The 21,487-nt window shown below is 39.5% G+C and overlaps 1 protein-coding gene across 12 annotated transcripts in view; it reads right to left on the reverse strand.

Annotated features, from left to right (window-relative positions):
- Positions 1-6,888, reverse strand: part of C2CD5 (C2 calcium dependent domain containing 5) — a 67,649-nt gene extending 60,761 nt beyond the window's left edge. For 10 of the 12 annotated variants that reach the window (XR_009819844.1, XM_062009173.1, XM_062009182.1 and 7 more), the window contains exons 1-4: positions 6,767-6,888; positions 6,429-6,538; positions 2,421-2,507; positions 390-561 (exon numbers count right to left, since the gene is read on the reverse strand). Coding sequence is in view for 11 of the 12 variants with exons in the window: in XM_062009173.1 (XP_061865157.1) it covers positions 390-561; positions 2,421-2,507; positions 6,429-6,518 (349 nt within the window). In the remaining variant the exon portion in view is untranslated. Of the gene's footprint in view, positions 1-389; positions 562-2,420; positions 2,508-6,428; positions 6,584-6,766 lie in introns of those variants that run through there. The other 2 variants (XM_062009132.1, XM_062009116.1) reach the window with 2 other exon arrangements.
- Positions 6,889-21,487: the final 14,599 nt, after the last annotated feature.

Consider the following 21,487-nt stretch of genomic DNA (forward strand, 5'->3'; position numbering starts at 1 on the left):
TCTCTCCATCTTAAGTGAAATTTAATCAACACTCCAGGAAAGCATAACCCAAGTAACTTTAGGAAAAGCATGTTCTTTTATTAAGCATGTGATAGTTGGAAAAGTCTTTTTTTTCTAATCTCAATTTTGCAGTAACTATTTTAATACCACATTGAAGATTTTTTTTTCCATTTGCCACAAGTTCTATGGAAAATATTTTGCCAAGCACTAGTCTGAACTACATAAAAATTTTTCTTATGCCAGAAATAAGGAAAAAAATTGGAGACAAGTAGCTTTCCAGTTACAAAGGATAAAATTATAAATTTCTGAAAATGTTTACAGAAATTAAGATTGTAAAAAGATTATGTCTCAAACAGCAGTGTTTTTACTTTTAAAATAGTAAATCTTACCATGAATGGTATCATAAATTGGAAACCATCCTGAAATAACTGTAGCTGCTTCACTATAGAGCAAAGGATCAATATCTATATACACCTTTCCAATGGCATCATTAGCACTGTAGGTATCATGGTCAAGAACTGTGATCTGGAGAGGCTCATCTTGTAGCTCTTCATCATCTACCTAGAAACAAATATTAACATGGAAACTGAGTATTTTTTTAAATTGCAGAGAAACACTGCTGAAAAGCAAATGCAAAAAAGGAGAGAGTTAAGTTACATACAGTGACCTGACACAGGCAAATCTGTAATTTCAACTTGCTGTATCTACTCAACACATTCAATTATTTTGATTTTACCCTTCACAGACTAGTGAAATCCTGGAACCAGACTTATCACTGGTGGAAGAACAGAAAAGCAAGATTACAGTGATGACACAATTCCACATTATTTGTTTGAAGTCATAGTCCCTAGATCATCCATCCATCTCCACAATAAAGAAATTTTCCTTTTTTTTTTTAAATGAAAAATAAGAAAAAGCATCTCAGAGGACTATCATACTCAGAAGTTAGGATCACTGGTGCTCTCATCCTTTGCAAATGGTCAGTGTCTTAAAAGAATATAAGTAATTTTATACAAGTGGCTTTAAAAATTCAGTAATTTAAAACATATACTATCCTAAATAAATGTAATAACTCACTTACAGATACTTCAATTGTTTTGTAGAACCTACGAAGATAGACACTTTACAATTTCCTGCATTGAACGTCACAAACCAAGAACCGGGTTTGCTAAATGGAACGCGATGACTCATTTAAGTGTTTAAGTGTTGGCAGAATTACAACATGTAGGCTTGCGAAAAGATCAAAATACACATACACGTATACACTTACAATGTCTTAAGCAGTTAGTGTTTTTCCACTCATTGAAATGTGGAATTATTTTTTTAATTATTTTTTTCAGTGTTGCTGTTTGGCTCTTTTCTTTCCCAAATCCATTTTAAATGCAAAAAGACAGAATTCTGAGACGTCTGTTATTGCCAAAAAACCTCTTTTTGTATGAACAGAATTAGCCCTCAACATAGATGAGCTCTTCCCCCTCCCCTCAAAAATGACCCCAGGAACTGAAAGACCAAAAAAGAAAACTGACTGAATTTCAACACCACAGAACTACTTAAGAGATGCTCTTAAGCAAGAATTCCATGTTGAGTAATAAATCTGTCTAACCTTACTATTTTGTATTTTCTCTAAAATAAGTCTACCATTACCAGCTGTTACATCACTCATTACACATACATATATTTATAACTATGTTTATACTGTGGTTATTATCTCAGAACACTACAAATCAGTACTATATATTCAAATGTTTTAGCAATTCATTTATTCTAGATATCATTACATAATTATCTAAAGTAATAAACAAAGACAGTAATTAATAAAACAAAAGAACATGTAAACACTTGTTCATGGCATAACATCAAGGACATCAACAAATTAGAACCTGGAATGCAACAACCAATTACAGGAAAATGCTGACTGCCCTCATTACATAAGGAAATAGGAAAAGAAAGTCTTTGGTAATTGTTGTCCAAGTTCTTAATTCTGTAATTTTCTTAAGAGAATTGTCTATCTTATTCTTTGTCAAGTGCACTATTTCTGCAAACCAAAGTGACATTTCAAATATCAATTAACTTTCCTTACTCAAAATTACTCCTTTAAAGAAAGTACAAGTATATCTGTATGGATATCTGAAAGCGTAATCCATAATGCCATTTTGTCCCCCTTTTGTAGTACTATCCATTTGAGTTGGATCCAATTTGGCACACTTTTATCTTTACAAACAGTCCTGAAATGCCAATGAGACACCTTTAGCAAACAAGGTCTAACTGTAAATAAGTTTGCTGAAAAGGTGTCGTGTATTTAAACAGAAATACACTTCACTCCTCAAAACTCATTTTTCACCTGAAATGAATTATTTCATTAAGGGCATTTCAACCACAGTGTCTACATAGATACAGGCAAACTCTTAAAAAATACTTACTTCAAATTTGAACCACTCAGAATTCCACTGAGGATTAAGTGATTTGGGATACACATCTGTCTTAAACGTTGTATTGCCAAATTTTACCTAAAAATATTAATAAATAAATTTAGAAACTCATGAAATCTACATATGTAAATAATTTAAAATACATATTTCAACAGTATCAGCAAATCCTCCTTTTTAGTGAGAGTAGGTTTTTTTAACTTATTCATATATAAATATCAGCAAATAAATGTCCATGGACCAACAATATTTCCAATAAATCTCCCTCTTCCACTACTAAAATGCTTTCTTTCTCTCCTCAATCACTTAAGAGGTACAAATATCACCTGTATTGGCTGTATTCAAAGTCACTTGCCTTCCATTTAAAATAATTTTTGCTCACAGTATTTCTATCTAAATAATGATAGTTTAGATCCTATTACTGTTCTGTCTAGGGTTTCTACATCAGCCTTATTGACAATTTATAGAAAAAATATAGAAATAAAATGGCAGAATTGGTAAATATATTTCTTAATTTAAGAAATCTCCCCAGATACACACCAACTGCAATTTTGATATGCTGGACATATCAGCAAGCTCAGAGCAGCAAGTGGGAAGCACTGTATCAGTTCCCATTCCTTTCTTAATATATAGAAAATTCCCAAAAGCATAGAATCATTTTAATTTGAAAATACCTTTAGGATCATTGAGTCCAACTACTAATCTAACATTGCCAAGCCCACCACTAACCCATGTCCCTCAGCATCTCATCTACGCAGCTTTTCAATATCCCCAGGGATGGTGACTCCACCACTCCCCTGGGCAGCCCTTGCCTGTGTGTAACAAACTTCTCAGTGAAAAAGTTCTTCATATTCAATCTAAAACTCCCCTGGCACAACTTGAGGCCGTTTTCTCTTGTCCAGTCACTTGACAGATGAGACCTATCCCGCCTCCTTACAACCTCCAGGAGACTACACGTTTATATCTATATATCCCTGTAACATCCAGCTACTGATTAACACATCTTCAACCACATAACAGTCTATTTCAGGAATCTCCGCTTGGTCTCCATGGGAATCTATTTCAGGATGACCTCATTTGGGTTTGGTTGGGTTTTCTTCTTTTGCTTTTAAAGCTAAACTGAATTTCTGTGATGCTCCATACATCAAGAAACGACATTGCACAATGTAAGAGTCTTTACTTCGCTGCAACTTTCACTCTAAACCATCCACAAACACTTCTTATTTCTGTGAACATTGCCTCTCAATTAGTACATCAATTCATATCAAGTATTTGACCAAACTTAAAAATACGTAAAGTTATGCTTTTGAATTAATTCAAGGTTCTTAAGGAAATAACGACTGAGTTGATATAAAAGAAATGCTGCAGGTTAAAGACAGTTGTGGATTTTGAGTACCATTTACTTTTTTAAAGTTGAAATGGATTTTGAAGACTAGATTTGGGCTTAGCTTTTGAAAAGTGAATCACTTTTTTTTAAACACTTTTGCTCAAGAAAGTAAACACTTTATACATTTCAGTAATACAGTGATTATTTTGCATAGGTGCACACTCCAATTCTCTAGAGATTCTGCACTTGCTTAAGTACATCCAGCTAATTTAAAAAGCCTAAAGCACTGCATAACTCAACCATGAGTACAACTGGAGCTCTGTCTATATAATGGTACATATCTCAGTCAACAGAACTCTATACAGCATTTGTGACCAAAGAAATAAAAAAAAAAATAGGTGGGGCCCTCTATTTGATTCAATGAACAATAATGCTTTTCAAAAAGAAGTTACTTCAAAGTAAGCTTTAAAGTTAAAAGCCAGAGTGGTATGAAAACACAAGACTACATAATCTCAGTGTAAAAAATCAACTAGCTATCAAAAGGCAGACGCAGCCTATGCACACACAGAAAACTAAAAGGACTGTCCCTTAGAATATGTACTCATGACACAAAGCAGTATAAAGAGCGATACTGACGCTACTTTTAAGCTGCAACAGTGCAGAGCTCCACCCAAGCTATTTTTAAATATTTTCTAGGGAGTCAATTAGTTCCCTTGGAGCCTCAGGCTGCTATAACTGAACTTCTCCAGTAGTCATGCTAGGTCATTAAAACCAGTAAAGACAATCAAGCACTACACTGCTGTTCTCTGCACAAATTTAGAAGAAAAATTATGGAAGAAATTGTGCTCCTTTGCTCCAGATTGTATATGCTAGCAAAGTCCAAGTCCTAAAACCAAGGCCCCATCCACATATATCTTTAGCCTTATTTGTGCCAAGGCATTCATGAAACAACTGCACATTATTAACCCACCTAAGCAAATTCATCTTTCTCAAGAATTTTGTTTTCCTTTTTTGCTAAGCTAGTCTTTAAACAGATGAATTTCCAAATCTATTTTGCTACGCAGTTACTTAGTGTGGTGTGCACAGAGGGGGCAGGGCTGGGAACCAGTGACCAACGGTAGAGGAGAGCCATCTCTCCTCAAGGCAATACAAAAGCAGGCCAAATTAAACTCATCAGAGAACTCCATTTCCTATTCCTGTTTTCCCTGGTCTCTTAGTAGCATGCACCAAATTGCTGTTGGCTGCCTATTAATCAAATTTTAAATTACAAAAGAAACGGTTATAAATTAAAAGCTGACTGATGAAAACAAACACTGAACTATTAAGTGAAATGATCATCATGTAATAAAAGAGAACCATTTCAGCTCCATTAAAAAGCACACGAGAAATAAACTTTTGCTTCTTTCCAACTTACTGTCTTACTAAGTAAGCAATGCTCTTAGTGCCTCATGTTAATCACATTTTTACACATCAAACCAAATCAAGACTCAAAATCTATTTCAATGTTAGTATTATTTTCAATTTATATTGTTCTAGAAAGACATTCTGTCTTCCTACCTTAATCCCAGTATTCCCTATAACTATTTGTGAAACAAACACACATTCACACAGTGTTCCATTTTTAAACATATTTTTCTGAGAGTATGATTTATGAATCCATGGAATGTTACTGAAATGTTCTATCTTATTCATATTGGAAATAATGAATCATAAATCAGAAGGATCACATCAGCTTATTTTACAATCCCTTCCTGAGAAACGTCCTATATATTGTCTGTTGACTATATGACTGTAAAGAAAGTTAAGGTTAAATACTTTTGGTGCAATAAATTGGTTTAAATATGTATGCAATATTTAATATTTTTCCCAATAAAAGTCCTCTTTGGAAATACTTATATATTTCAAAGTCTTTAAATATAAATATGAATATTAGCCTTAAAAGTAAGGCCTGTACAACCACTCCACACTTCATATATTCAGAGATATAAATGACTTAAATATGCTTTTACTGTTTTTCCATCCTGCTTTCAAATCGATCGAATCTTGAAATGGATTCCATTTGTTTGACATATCAGCAAGAGCCATTCATTAACGACCTTCAGCCAGGAGAGGCTGAAAACGAGCAGGATATTTCTCAAACACCATTCAAATTCTATTCGGCTGTCAGCAAAAAATCGCACCGAAGGGTAAACCATGAAGCTGCTTCAGAAACACCCCTGTAGATACGGGCTCAGGGTGCTCCTTGCCATTTCCGCAGCGCCCTCGCCCACCTGGCCCTAGCTAGGACCGGCTCGCCCGCCTGCCCTCCCCGCGCAGAAGGCTGCCGCCCACAGCACGGCTCTCCGGCTGGAGCCCGAAGCACGGAGCATATCGGGGGCGCGCGGCCGCCGGCCTCCGCAGGCAGGCCTCTGCAGGCAGCGCTCCGCGGCGGCGGACGTGACCGCGCCGGCACCTGTCACCGCTGCGCGCCCGGCTGGCCAGCGGGGGGCGTCCGGCGCGCCCGCAGGAAGGGCGCGCCTCCGCGACCACCCCGCCCGGGGGTGCGGCGGCGAGGTCCGGCAGGTGCCTGAGGTGCGCGGGCCCGAGGCGCCAGCCGGCGGGGGACACACTCCTCCTCCTCCATCTCCTTCTCCCACCCCTGCGCCGCTCCGAGGCAGAGCGCCCCTCCCGCAGACCTCTACAAAAGCGTCCGTCAGGTCACTGGCGCGGTCCATCACCGGCAAATGGCGTCCTGCCACGATTTTGACCTTCAGCTTCCCCGGCATCTTCCTCCGCCTCTCCCCTGCTGCAGGGAGAAAACAACAGCGCGTGTCCCATGGAGCGGCACGGCAGTGGGGGGGGGGGGGGGGCTGAGACGCGGGCGCGCATGCGCTACAGCGGGCAACGGTCTGCGGCTGCTTGCCGATGCCCGGCGCCGCCGTCCGGACCCGGCGCCGCAAGCGGCGGCGAGGCACGCGCGCCGTGACGCAACCTGGCGGGGAGGGGTCGCCGGTTGAGCGCATGCGCTACTTACTGGGTCACCACGGTCAGCGGCCGGTGAAGGGGATTGGAGGTTTGGGTGGTTTGCCACCGTCTCTTGCCGGTGGCACGGCCCTGGGGCGCTCCGCCGCGTACTTCACCCCTCCCGGGATCGCCCCGCCTCAACACCAAGATGGCGCTGCGGGCGCCGAGGTCTCGCTGGAAGTCGAACGCCGACTTCTCGATAGGTTCCGCGCTAGCGCTGCGGCGACGCTACCAAGGGAAGTCAGGGTGCTTGAGTGCCGAGTCATCGATGCCCGGGGCTGCATCACCGGCCGCGGGCGGCTCGAGGCAGCGGTGGGACGGAGGCCGGGCCAGGCCGGGTTTGCCTTCAGCGCCGCGCCTTAACCCCTATCCAGCTTTGCGTCCGCGGCTCTGCAGGGCCTGGAATGGGGCCGTTCTGGATCCTTGGCCACCGCGGAGGCTCTGCCTCGGCGGTCCGCTGGGAGATCACTGCTAGTGGCTCCCACGGCTCGGGCCTGCGCTGCCTCCAGTCATTCTCGAGTAAGGACTGGATGGAGCCTCGGGTTTGAGAGCCCGTTAAAGGGGAGGCGTAGAACGTGTGTGCATCTCCAGGCACCTTGGTGGGAGAGTCCTTTAAAGGATTTAGACTAGACCCCGTGGGTTTTTCTTAAGCAAATATCTGCGTTGTTTGAGGGATTTTCAACAACGGAGCTGCTACTATCCTGTCAACAATTTCATTGCCAACTGATAGGCCATCTTTTAAGCCCGAATGGCTTCAAATATGTCCAATATAATAAGCAGTTTGACGTTCATTGATGCCAGAGCTGCAGAAATAAGTTACACAGATTCTGATTTCTTTCAACAACGCTCTCTCTAATCGAGTGACAGCATCGACCACATATAGGGAATCAGAGATGATGTTTAATGGGACGTCTGGCCATTTCTCGAAGGTTTTAACTATAGCCATCAGCTCCAGCAGTTGAACTGAGCTGCCTGGGGAGTGAACAGTTAGGTTTTGCCATTTTCCATTCTCCCACCAAACCACCCCTGCTTTGGCTTGGATCTTGCTTGTGTTAGTAAAAACAGTCAGGCCTTTAATGGGTACTGCTGATCTCAACGGCTGGTCTTCCATTTGAAATTTAACAGAAAACAATTTATGGGCCGGATAATGATTATTTATAGTCCCTGGATATGACAATAAGGCCCACTGTAATTCATCAGATTGTTGCAGTGCCCAGTTCAACAACTCATCCACGAGAGGAATGGAAATGACGTCTGCCTCAAGCCCTGCTATTTCCAGCAGACGTTTCCTGCCCTTAACTATTATTTTCACAATTGCCTCTAGTCTTGTGGTAATTGTTTTTTTGAAAACTATATTGGTGATTGTAGTTATTGACTGTCTTGTTTCCTATTGCTTGTGTTTGCTGCCGGGACAGTTTTCACACACTGTCAGCCTCTACTGAGCCTTTTAGCAAAGGCATTAGTGGCGCAAGATCCTCATGATACCACATATGGTTCGTACCCATTGGATATCACCTATTAGCTTTTGAACGTCTGTTAAATTAGAAATTTCTGTTTTAATTGCCACCTTCTGAGGATAAATGCACGCACTGGTGATAATATTACCTAAATATTTCCAAGAGGCTTGCATTTGTACTTTCTCTGGCATGATCACCAACCCGGAGATGCTCAACTGTCGCTTCACTTCTTGTAGAATCTGATGCTGGTCCAGGTCTTTTCCTGCAATCAAGATATCATCCATATAATGGTAAAATAAAACATGATGGTATTTTTTGCGCAGAGGTGCTAGTACCCAGGCAACATAAGTTTGACAAATAGTTGGCAAGTTCTTCATTCCCTGAGGTAAAACAGTCCATTGATATCGTTTTCTTGCCTCTTGTTTATTAATAGATGGTACTGTAAAAGCAAACTTCTCACTGTCATCCTCATGTAGGGGAATTGTGAAAAAACAGTCCTTTAGGTCAATCACCAACAGGGGCCATTCTTTTGGAAGCATTGCAGGAGAGGGTAATCCTGGCTGTAAAGCACCCACATCCTGCATCACTGCATTAACAGCTCTTAGATCGTGTAACAGCCTCCATTTCCCTGATTTTTTTAGGGATAGTAAAAATTGGTGTATTCCATGGACTAGTGGATGGCTTAATATGACCTTTTTCTAATTGTTAATTTACTAATTCATGAATCTGGGCGAGCTTTTCTTTGCTTAGCAGCCATTGATCAATCCAAACCGGTTTATCTGTAAGCCATTAAAAAATTTCGACAAACGAAAGCCCATTTGGCTTAAGGCATCTCTACCTAAAAGCCAAACTGAAGTGTTCATTACGTAGGGTCTAATTTACACACATCTATTCTCTTCATCCTGTATGCATACCAAAATCAGGTCTCTGCTAATTTTTGTCATCTGTATTCCTCCTACTCCGACAACAGGATTGTCTAAATTCTCTAAAGACCAGCTTTTTGGCCAATAGGATAATGGAACAATGGTAACGTCTGCCCCCATATCCAGTGACATATTGTACCCAACCATGTGTTCACCATTTGGATGTTGGAATACAACCGTCTGAGTGGGCTTTCCCTGTGAAAGTGGCATTGCCAGTCTTACCTCAGGTACTCCAGTGGATCCAAAACCACCATCTCGATGCTTACAACTTCCTGCAAATGGAACTTTAGCTCTGAAAGGAACTAATTGAGCTATTTTAGTTCCTTTAGGTATATGAACTGGTGGCTGCCAAACTTTAACCATTATTCCGATTTTTCCTTCATAATCCGCATCAATAACACCAGGGAGCACAAAAATACCTTGTCGAGAGGCTGATGACCGTCCTAAAAGCAGAGCACTTACATCTACTGCTGTTTCCGCATCCACTCCTGTGCTTCCTGCAGTGGCCAATCTGAGGCCATCCAGGCAGCCATTGGTGTTGAAGGGCGTTTTTGTGTCATCGCACTCGCCCTTTTTGCGCTCATTAACCCGTTTCCCTTAGGCATTGTATGTCTGACCACTCGAGAAGGGCACTCCGTGGCTCTATGTCCAAACTTGCCACATCTGTAACAATTGCCATTAAATCTGCTGTTGGACCCCGATGGTCTGTTGGAGCTGTTTGTCCATACCAATGGTCTGGACCGACATTGATTTTTCACATGTTCTATTTTTCCAGAGTTAAAGCATTTTGGCCTCCAGTTTCCTTTATGTTGTTGAACTAATGGTTTCAATGCTGTTGCCATGGCTTCAGCTAAATGTGCTGATGATCCTACCCTAGAGCGGGCTTCTATCATGTCGAACAAAGTTGCCATCCGTGGGAGAGCCTGCAAGATCTTTTTGCAATCATGGTTAGCGTTAGCAACTGCTAAGTGTAACCCTATTTCTGCTTTTACTTCAGCTGACATGTTTGGTATACGATCCAGAGCTGCTCTTAGATGGTCTAGAAAGGTCATAAAAGGCTCATTGGGTTTCTGTATAATGGTTGTGTATGAGGGAACTGGCACCCCCATGTCAGGGACGATCTTAAACGCTTGATGAGCCAGCGTCTGTGTTTGCTGCAAAATAGCTTCATGTACCTGAGGGTCAGCGAACAGTCCTTTTCCTAACTTCATATCCGCTGTGACGATTTGCCGCGGATCTCCCTGTTGTAAGTCCATATTTTCTACTACTGCCATATCGACTCTTTTTTCCCATTCAGACTCCCATAGTAATACCTGAGTGGGCTTCAGGAAGGTTTCTACTAGCTTCCAGCAGTCAAATGGAGTCATTAATCCACTGGCGAAAATATGATCCAATAAAGTTTGAATGTATGGGTTGGTCAAGCCATATTATATCCCAGCTTTCTGGCCTTCCCTTACCAACTTCCAATCCAAAGGTGCTCATTGTAGTTTTTTATGTGCTGTTATTACTGGAAAGGCTTGTGGAATAAATTCTCCTTCGATTACTGTGTCACATATGAGGCCTCTCCATTTCTTGGCCGGATCATAGTCATCTAGCTGGGAGTCTCTGAGCACCTGTGGGGGTGAAACTTTAATCTCTGGTTTAGTTAATTCATTAATCCGTTCCAATAGTTGATTAGCTGTTGCTTTTGGCTTTTCCATCCGTTCCTCCAAATGGGTCAAAGTCTGTTTCATGTCTTCTCCGTATCTTATTAATTCTTCCTCTAACAATTGTCTTTGTTGATCTTCCCCTTCACTAGATGTTGGGGGTGACGATGGAAGAGGAATATAGTCAGGGTTGATGAGCTCAGGGGCAATACCAGATCCATAGTGTCATAGGCAAAGAGTACCTTTCGTTCTCTGCCAGGTACTCCTTCAGGCATAGCAGAAGGATGGGATGGGGCAGGATGGTGAAGGGTGGGTGGGAGGGGAGGAGAAACAATGTGTGCATTCAGCTCCTGAAATGGTACTCTTGGGGGTTCTGGGGGAGGTGGGCTCACATCCATGCTCTCCTCTTCTAGAGGTGGAGCCCGAGGGTATTATGACATTACCCCCTCTGAACAGTCTCTTAGTATTTTCTTCTAGAGGTGGAGCCGATGGCACTATAAAGTCACCACCTCCAAAGAACCTTTTAGCATCTACCAGGAATGCAGATGGTACAGCAGTTTCTGCTTTCATGGCAGCAGCTGTAGCACACTCAGCTTCTAGCTGTTGTAGAATGGATGATACCAATTTACACAGGCCAATAGCATTTTCAACATGTCTCCTAGATTTTCCCAATGTCCCTTTCATGTACTTCTTGGGGGGAGATGAAGAGACGTACTTCCTGTCCCCATCTTACAAGTCTTAACAAATCCTCTTTTTCATAATTGAATCCTTTCTCAGCAAGGATATGCTGGAGGGTGTCAATAGGATTTTCCTCTTTGTTCATCATTTTTCCCATTATATCAGTTTACTCGGGTCACTTCCCTTTTCAAACAGGAATCCAGGTGATTTTCTGCTAAGGGTTCTTAATCCAACAAATTCGACTGATCATGTTGGGGTCACCAACTGTTGTAGTGGTGCAAGTAATAGTCATTCAAAGATGTAGAGAATCTAGGTAATGCATGTGCAGAGACATACACAGGCAAAATAGGACAACCAACAGAGCTCACTCAAAGCCACCCTTCCTTTGCTAGCTACCTCCTTATATGCTGCTTCTGCCCATGTGATCACCCAGGACCCAATTGATTAACTTGCAGCACTTATTTCTGATAATTGGAAGTAGCTTGCCAGCTGCGTTAACTTGTCCCTACCATCTTTACTCAAGCTGGCTGGTCCAAGCTACATTTGTGCCTACAAGGAAGTAGCACCATGGAATCTTGGGGCAAACCAAAGGAAGCAGGGCTGGCCGCCAGTTACATCAGGTGTGTTACCTACCATGAGGCTGTGTGAGAATCCGTGAGTCAAGTGTTGTACTACTGTCATTGTGAACAGAGCTGTAGAATAAGTCTTATGTTTTGATTAAGCTGTCCCCTGATGTTGAGCCAAATAGTAGATCTGCTTGGATTGTTTTCCTTCTTTCTAATCTTTAAAAAAAAACCCTAATAATGTTGTGGGCTGGAATGTGATACTGAAAACACAATCCATGTGAGTGAAAACAGAGTCACTTGCATTGGTGATTGGATTGGTGGGAGACTTGGGTTTCCCTTCTGCAGCTGGTGAAGGTGGAACTGTACCATCTTTAACAGTACTGTATGGCATAGCATATTAATGTATAGAAAGTCTTTGGCTATCTGTCCTCCAGCAAGCTGCATTTAATTTAATAGATCACTTCCTCTCTTTAGCCTATTTTGAAATTATCTTCTGAACAGTTAATGCTATTGCTAGTATTCATCATATCCAAGTAAATTTGAAATATAATAGATGCATGTTTCTTCCCCAGTCATCCTGTGAGTGGAGTACTGGCACAAGGCTGCTCTCAAGGCAGGAGAGCAATAAAGAGCAAGGATCCAGGAAGGGAATCAAAACCAGTAAGCATGTTACGAACACTAGGGTTTTCATTTAGACCAGAAACATGCTTTTTGAATGGAATCTCCTGATACCTTAAATAGTTTGGCTGACATAATTGAGCGGTTACAGAGCATATGAACTGAATAGAATTCATTTGCATAAAACAACTGAAAATCATGTGCTTATAATACACCAAATACTTCTAGCTGTTTAAGGGCTTTTGGACTGTGGCAACAAATTAGAGCCAGTATGAAATTAAATTCCCTGAGTTGCATATAGTGTGAGTGCTACGTCCTCAGCACTGTGTGACCCTAAAGATGAGCCATTGTTCCATTACTTGATGATCTACTACACTACTTGTTAACGTAACTTTCTGAGTAGACAACTACCATTAGAAGATGAGACTACAAAAAAAAAAATCAGTACTACCCATGTTAGATACAGTGTAGTTAGGCTTTCATTTAATTAGTGGTACACTGCTTTATAGCCCAAGATTTAGGGAGTGTAAAATAAGTTCTTGACTACAAACAAGTAAAAACAATGTAAAAGTATATTTTGTCTTTTTTTTTTTTTTCTGGCAAAACACCTATTTATTTGCTTCTTATGTCAGCTAAATTACAATGCAACAGTTACTAGGGAACACTGCATGGTATCTGCAATTTTACAACATGTCTTATGATAAGTAGACATGAATCTTTGAACAAAAATTCATTTGGAATAATTTCCTGTTGAACAAAAGAACTGCCTTGTATAATATAAGCAAAAGGGCACAATATGGTTCAGTTCTGTCTCTTTGGAGATAAGGCAGGTGGCTCTACCAAACATGTTTGTGATGCCAGGGTCTTCATAAATGCCTCTGCAGTGACTGAACACAAAGATTCTGGAGTTCTTTACTGTTTGCCAAAGATTGGACAATTTGCCTGACTAATGGCCATTTAGTACAGTGAATACCTGACTAAATGGACTGCTCTGTGACATGGGATAGCTACAATTGGGGACAACTCTTCAACTATTCCAGCATTGTACTAGATGCTTGCTGCCAGGCAGGTTCCTGTAAACCTGCAGTGCTCCTGAATGTTAGACATCTGTAGTCTTCCCAGAAAATCCAATACAATGTTGCTTGTTCTCAAACTTTTACATTAAAACACAGTGAGGGGGTGGGTGATGAAATATAAATCTCCTCTTGTCTTACCCACTGAACCTAGAAAACAGATTATCCCTTTAGAAATATTGGAAGACTCTTACTGGGTTAGACTGGTAATAACTGGTACATATTCTTTTAGGTATTTTTTTTTCTCTTTTTTTGCTGGTTTAATTTCTACGATCTGGGCCAATAGGATTCCCAGGTCAACCACCTGCTTTGGGTAAAAAAATCTGCTTTTTATTTTAAGCTTAAAAACTTATTTCACTTGTGGATGTCTCTCATGAGATAGAAGGAAGAACTGTTCTATTTATTCATGCAAAGAATGTAATAAGGTTTTTTTAACAGACTTACCATATAACATTTTATTTTTTAAAACTTTTTTTAAATAAGTAACTCTTAATTTTCCTATTCTTTCTCCCTAGGTGTTTTTTCTTGTTTCTGAATGTTCTTTTTAATTTCTTCTGAAGAATTTCTGAACAGGCTACATTTTTCCTTGGAGTATCTCAAATAGGAAATAAAGTACCAGGGAAGTTTTACTAGTATTTCTAGTCATTCTCCCTTCTTCTGGGATTATGAAATGCAATGCATATTTCATTCTCTAAACAATTACTGTCTGAGGATCCAGTATTTCAATGAAAGATTTTCAGCAGTCAAATGACTAGAAATGAGAAAACATTTGCTTTGGAGAACCAGTTAAAAATTGGTTTAGATGCTTGGAATGATCAATTTGGTGTGATGTAATGCGTTAAGAGACCTGATTAATGTATTACACCTGTCTTAGGGCTGAGGACTTATTATACTGGCAGCATGAGACCTGTCTTTCTATAAATTAGCAGGTTACCTGGTCCATTTCATGCCAATTAGTATTCTAGTTCTCTAGAGCCAGCAGGGACCTAGTGAAAGGTAGAATGGACTCAGCTGATAGTTTGGTCAAAGCCCTAGAGTATACAAACTGTTAGAGACATCAGATTTCCCTCTGTTTTAAGCAAATGATGTTTAATATAATGGATGTTCTTGAAACTAAAGCTGTAGTATATACTGTTTCAGTAATATGCAGCCAGAAATACACAGAAAATATTGAGGTGTATTTTCATCATAAGGGAAAAAAAAAAGGACAACTGATTCTGCACTTCAGTATTCACTTTGTTTCTTACTGAGCCTGCTGGTGATGTTTTAGCAGGTTGTGACAACAGAAGTCAAGTTACAGCAAGATAAAAAGTATGATAGGCCTAAAACCCAGTGTTACCTTATCTGAGCAGGTATTGTCAGGTAACAGATGGTATTGTACTCAAACTATGCAAACCATAAATACTGCGAATTACACTATTAAAGATATTGTGTTGAAGAATGTGTCATAAAAATAGTAGGAAGCTGGGAGATTTTACCATCTAAACATAAAGATCCATGTATCCTGTCTTTCTGAATTTTAAGTGTAATAGGATTTTTGTGTTTTGTTCCCCGCTCAAGTGCTACCTCTGTGTGTGCTTGGATTTCCAAAGTGTTTTTGTTGTGATAGACATACATGTTGAACTCTTAGTTTAGAAAATGATAACTCCAAAGAAGAGCCATTCCCTAGAAACTTGTATTTGTTTGCTAGCCCTCTTCAAGATACAGATTAGAAGGTGGTAGTCTAGGCTTTTGGCAGGTTACAATGTGATCCCAGATGTAGTGGGCTATGTCTTAACCATGGGAGGGTACAGTGAGCTGATACAAACATAAATGAATGAAAAAGTGGTTTGAGTTTTTTTAATTAGTTGAAATGCACCAAAGAGACTTTATTATCTGCCTTTGATTGGTACCATTCACAGAAGATACTGGCTCCATTTCTACTGCAGTTACTGTGATAAACAGGAGTCTTTGACAACTAATAGCAACAAAGAAAATTCTGCAGTGCCAGTTTTTGGTTTCCCTGTATTTATTTGTAAAAATGCACATTTCAAAGCAATTTGGCTGAAATCTACAGGAGACCAATCCAAAAAGTATTTTTAATATTGCTCAGAGAGGTCCTATATCAAGCATGAGATATAGATAGATAGAGATATGTACATGTCCTTGGTGAAGGACCCCTGCATCCCATCAAAAAACAAACAAGCAAATAAAAACAACAAAAAACAAAAACACCCAATCTTCTGCTCAGACTGTATGCTATGCTGTTTGCTCACTACAAGAATTTAGGCGGGGCAAAATCCTGATCACTCCCAGCTGTTGTTGTCTGCATATATTTACTGTGGCCTTGCAACACCTAATCCCTTTCATTACATTAAAAGACAGGGAGTGAAATCCTGCTGCAATAAAATCAGTAAGGTGAAACAAATGGAGAGAGGTTCATAAGTTATTGGGAGCACTTAGAAGCAGTACTTCTCTCACTGCATTTTCTGCTAACCTAGGAGTGAGAACAATAAAGGCCCATGGCCTTGCAAAGATGTGTACTACATGAAGCAGGAGGGTGACTGTGGGCAGACAGCTGTCCTCCAAAATGTCACCTCACTGTTGGGTCAGCTCCTTGCCTCTCTTCCTGGCCATGCACTCAGGAGACAGCCTGGAGACAGCTGCAGAGGCTGTGAAAAGCAGCCAACAAATGGTGGCTAACTAGTTCTTGAGACAAAAGTTTAATTTTTACTCTCAGTTATTTGGGGAGGATCTGACAGACTCAGTTTTCCTGATTTTATTCTACTTGCCTAAAGCTGCATCTCTCAATAATGCTTTTTAATCTCGATGCTGTGTCTGTTATGTAATAATCAGATGATCATAGTAAGTGATTTCCCTGATGGAATTAAAGTATGTGATAGAAGTAATGGTATACACGGGTGGTTTATTTTTGTCCTAAATCTATTCAAAGGCATTCCTAGACTAATGGAATTAAGTTGAAGTGACTGTGGTGATAGATGCTAAGATAGCCTATTGTATTCCTTCATATAGAAACTGAATACAAAACCTATTTGGAGACATATTTTGGAATTAATTTTTCAAGTTAAACATTGTCAAAAAATTCAAATACTGTACTGGTGATACAATGGATAGTCAAGATTCAGATAAAATGTGCTACTATCCTAGAACATGTATTTTATAAAAGCTTATGCAATGAGAACTCTTTCATCCAAATGAAACATCCAAAGTGTTATTTCCATGCAGATCTTGTGAATTACATAAAATCTGTTGGCCTTGGAGGAAAAAACAGAAGCTAGGAATTATTCTCAAAGCTTACATTAAAAGGGTAAAAAGAAGTCCCGATATGTCTTAGCCCTAAAATTTTATTTCTGAATTGTTTATGTACACTTGTTTTCTGGATAACAAATGAAAGAATTTCATTTGAAAAGATCTCAGCACTTTTGAATGTGACATCTTTGCAACAGTGTACTCAGTCAATCTTCTGTTGACTTCAGCAGTTTGGGATTTAGTTCTTATCAAACAGTTTGTAAGAACAAAGCACCATTACAATATTCCATTTCATGCTGCTATTGCTGTATGAAGGTCTCAATTTCCATACAGGCTTAAACTGTACAAAATAAATGTTCACTAACATGGGAATGTACACAGTTACCTACTGAGGGAACCAAACAACTGAATCTGATGTCATGTTCTCAGCTAGTAATTTGATAACAATTATCTTTCTAACAGTTTGGTGAGGGAAATAACATTGCATATGACTTTGTGTGTTTATGAGCAAAGAGTGACAATGGCATAATTGGGATATCAGTTCACAGAGATCGCAGCAAAATGCCATGTACACATGCTCTTGCAAAGATATTTAGTTACAAGCAATGCAATAATAGGATCTATTCAGAGTGCTTCATACTTACAAAGCCCTGGTTAATTAGTCAACAGCTAGTTAATAATTTAATTAAGTGTAATTGTCAGCAGTGGTATTTATATCATTAAAAGATAATTAGTCCTTCAGTGACACTCAACATTTCTGCCCATCTTCCTTTTAAAGATGGAAACAAATTAAATACATGTTGTAATATGTATTAGACTTACACAGTTATTAAAAGCATCACATTTGCCGATTTGTTCTGCTTAACCTTGTTGGTATTTTCTCCTCCTTTTTTCTTGTATAAATAATTAAATAAATTTTTCAGGTTCAATCCTAAAGCATGGAAGTATTAATGAATGTAGATGTTTATATATTGAAACTGTTGTCAGGATCAAAGATGATGATCCTGAAATTTTCAAGTAGGTTAATGCTTATTAAAGCTATGGTCATTATAGTGAGTCTTGTCAACAGCCATAGCACAGGCAGCAAAACTCTACTCAGCAAGACAGTCTGTGTCTCAGAGGAGACTATTTTAAGGATAGTAACTCTGCATGAACTATCTATAGAGTAGTCTTCAAGATCCTTCATGAGATATGCAAGTTATTTCCTGGTGCATTAAAGAGATTAAGTTGGATTACAATCAGAACAATAAATCTTTGTATTCTAAAACGTGGTGTGAATGCAGTTCTTAATAAGCATGTGATGATTTTGCTTCTTGTGTTTCATTTGGAATAGACACGATAATGTTCCCAAGTTCATTTTATGTTTTCTACTGAGAATGTATGTTGAATGGTGTGGCAAGAGAACTATGCTGCTGCTACAGGATTTGAGGCTCTGCACAAGGGAGTTTTAGTGATAATATCTTAATGCTGTATAGGAAGCCACACAGAAGTCTAGAATTAGAAAAGAATCATCTTATACGTGGCTGATGGGTTTTCAGAGCAATCCATCAAATCTTTTTCTTAGTCCGATCATGATTCCTGAAACCATTGCTAAGACTCATCTGAGATCAGAAGGAATTTTCCATTCACAGAGGAAAGCATAAAAAATTTGAGACCTGCAGGATAACTGGAGCTCCACAAAACACACTTGAAAAAAAATCCTAATTTATATATAGTTGTGGATTGATAGAACTGAATAATGTACAGTGGAAAGAAGAGACGATGGATGATCTCAGTACTGACCCATTCTCAATTATCCAACTGTAATTAATACAGTTGATTACTAGCCATTGAAACAAAGTCTTTATATTCACTACTTACCACCTTACAAGTAAAAACTTGTAGAGTAAAACCTACCTAACTAAAGTCAAATACTGTCACCCATACTTGTTAAGTGTTATCAATTAATTCCTGACAAGAGTTGCATTCAATGCTGCATTTGACCCTGTTAACAGCACTTTATAGGGTTTTTGAAATATGAGGACAGCATCTTAAAACTGCCTTCAAAGTATAAAAATTCTCATTTATCAGTCTTGTTCTGCCTTTGTCTGCTTTTATGTACAGGAGAATGATGATTGTCACCTTGGACTGTCTTGATAGCAGCTGGGAGAAGTACTGCTTTGATTTTATTGGCGAAGATTACTATGACAGCACAAATTGAGATATATATGCCAAATGCATTGCTTAATTATACATAATAATTCTGTAAAAGATGAGCATCTTCCAGTGCATGAACATTAAATATAGGCCTTAATTAGGCAAGCCAGGAGCTAAAGGTGACATCAGGTAAGGGCAATGACATCACCTACAGCACCCAATCAAGAAGAGCTGAGCAGGTCCAGTGATGGTAACAGAGTTCAGTTAACAACCTGGTAATTAGCAATCAAGTCTGTAATAACAAGGTTGAAAGTCAAGACTAAGCAGGAAGGCAAGGCCATGATCTGTAAGGCTGGAAGCAGCTTTCAGGCAAGGAGTAAGGAGCAAAGGCAGTGACCTGAGCCTATGCTCAGCTTCTTGCCCAGGGTGGGGCAGAAGTTGCAGAGGCCATGGGTGAGAGTTTTCTCACCACTTACCTGTTTTCACAAAAGCTATACAACTGTGGCATTTTACTGCTCATCTTGGATGATGACAGCTAAAGACAGGAGAAAAGTGGAAGGGTTTGTGAAGGAGAATTATGGAGGAAGGTGGGTACAAACTAGTAAAGCAATTTGAACTAGTCTGATTGTGTTGGTGTGTTCAGTGCCGTGAGGAGGGTAAGCTGTTAAAATTCGAGGCTGAAGTAAGTAGACTGCTAGCTAGCACCAAAACATCTATCAGCTGGGAACATCTGCTAGAATTAAAATATGTTTAACACAAAATAAGGACACTACTTTATTTTTAAGGTTTAACAAAAGATTCCTTTCTATAGTAGCTGAGAAGTGTTTCCATGTACACAAGTATGTGATTGCCATTCCATAAGAGCTCTATCCTACAGTATGTAAGAGAATATACTATATACTATGGAATAAGAGAACTCAACTATCTTGCCTTTACTAAACTTTAAGGCTAAGAACAGACTTACCTTGACTAATTTTAACAGCCTGACAGAGGCAAGGAGAAATAAGAATATTTCAGTACATCCATCCTCATTTATAAACATTCAATAATTTTGTATTATAATTTTACACTCCTAGTCTTGTGATGTCTCACAAATTACCTTCAATAGTATGAAAACTTACTGGTTTCCCTGATTTTGTTGCTGTGACTTCTGAATCCTCCACCAAAGAACGGCAAACAAGATTGGTATTGGTTTGCAAAGACAAGCCTCCCTGTAATTTTTGCAAAGGTCAACAGATTGAAGAATTTATTACAAAGCATAGCTGTGATCTGTGTGAAGACAAGATTTCTGTAAATTTTTGAAAGCCTAATTCTCACACAGATTCTGAATTCAAATAGTAAACCTGTAGTATCATGTTTTATCCATGGCCTTCCTTCTTAGTGATTTTCCATTTATGCCAGAGATTATCTCAATGCACTATGTAAGTTTCAGTGCTTTAAGTCAACAGATAATCACTTCATCAGCCTTCACTTCATTTTGGAGGATTGTTTTGAAATTAAAGCAGACTTGATATTATTTTAACCTTGTTATTGTTTTCATGTGTGGGGAAACAGATTGATAGCATTGATTTTCAAGTTTAAAAAAGCACAAACTCTCTCAGATAACATTTGAAACATTTTTCTTGTGTTATCTGCCACGTAAGTTCTTGCGTTATAAAAACATGCTTGTAGAGTCTAGTTTGTTTTTTAGGTGTCACTCAGATAAGACAACGTGTGTATGATTCTGTGAACTACCACAATAGATGAGCTTTGCCACAGATTGCCTGTTCCAATTAATCTGTAGCCACTGATGCAGGTTTGGTAGCTGGTATGGTCAGACTATTCACAGTCTAAAAGCAGAGTCAGTGGCCTAGAGGTAAACTGCTAGAAGCCTGCTAGAGATGGCCAGTAATTCTAATGCTTATGTTATTAAGGGTATGAGATGCACATATATAATATGTTTGACTGTCATGTACTCTGATATTCCTCTGAGACAGGAATACTTAGCTTGATGCCTTAGGCAGACTGAAGATGGGTGAAAACTAAAAGGCTGAGGCAAAATCTCTTTGGGAATGATGTTACCAAGCTAGGAGAACTAATAAAAAAGTGTGGAATGGATGATGACTCCCCAAGTAATTTTAGATACTTGCCTATCCTTTGTAATTCATATATTGCAAGTTTTTTTAACCAGTGATTGTTAGATAACTGTGTCTATGGATAGTTTTTTGTTATCTGCATGTAGCCATGAAGTAACTGGTCTTCCAGATACAAACTATGATCTGTTCCAGTCTCAACCTGAGGCTTCATTATCAAAGCACACTGTTAAATTGCAGTTTAAGTCTACCTGTGATACTGAATGGCACCCAGCAGAAGGGGAACCTTTAGCTCTTAAACCAGTTATGAATC

This window comes from Colius striatus, chromosome 1 (genome assembly GCF_028858725.1).
Source record: "Colius striatus isolate bColStr4 chromosome 1, bColStr4.1.hap1, whole genome shotgun sequence".
Lineage (NCBI taxonomy): Eukaryota > Metazoa > Chordata > Aves > Coliiformes > Coliidae > Colius > Colius striatus.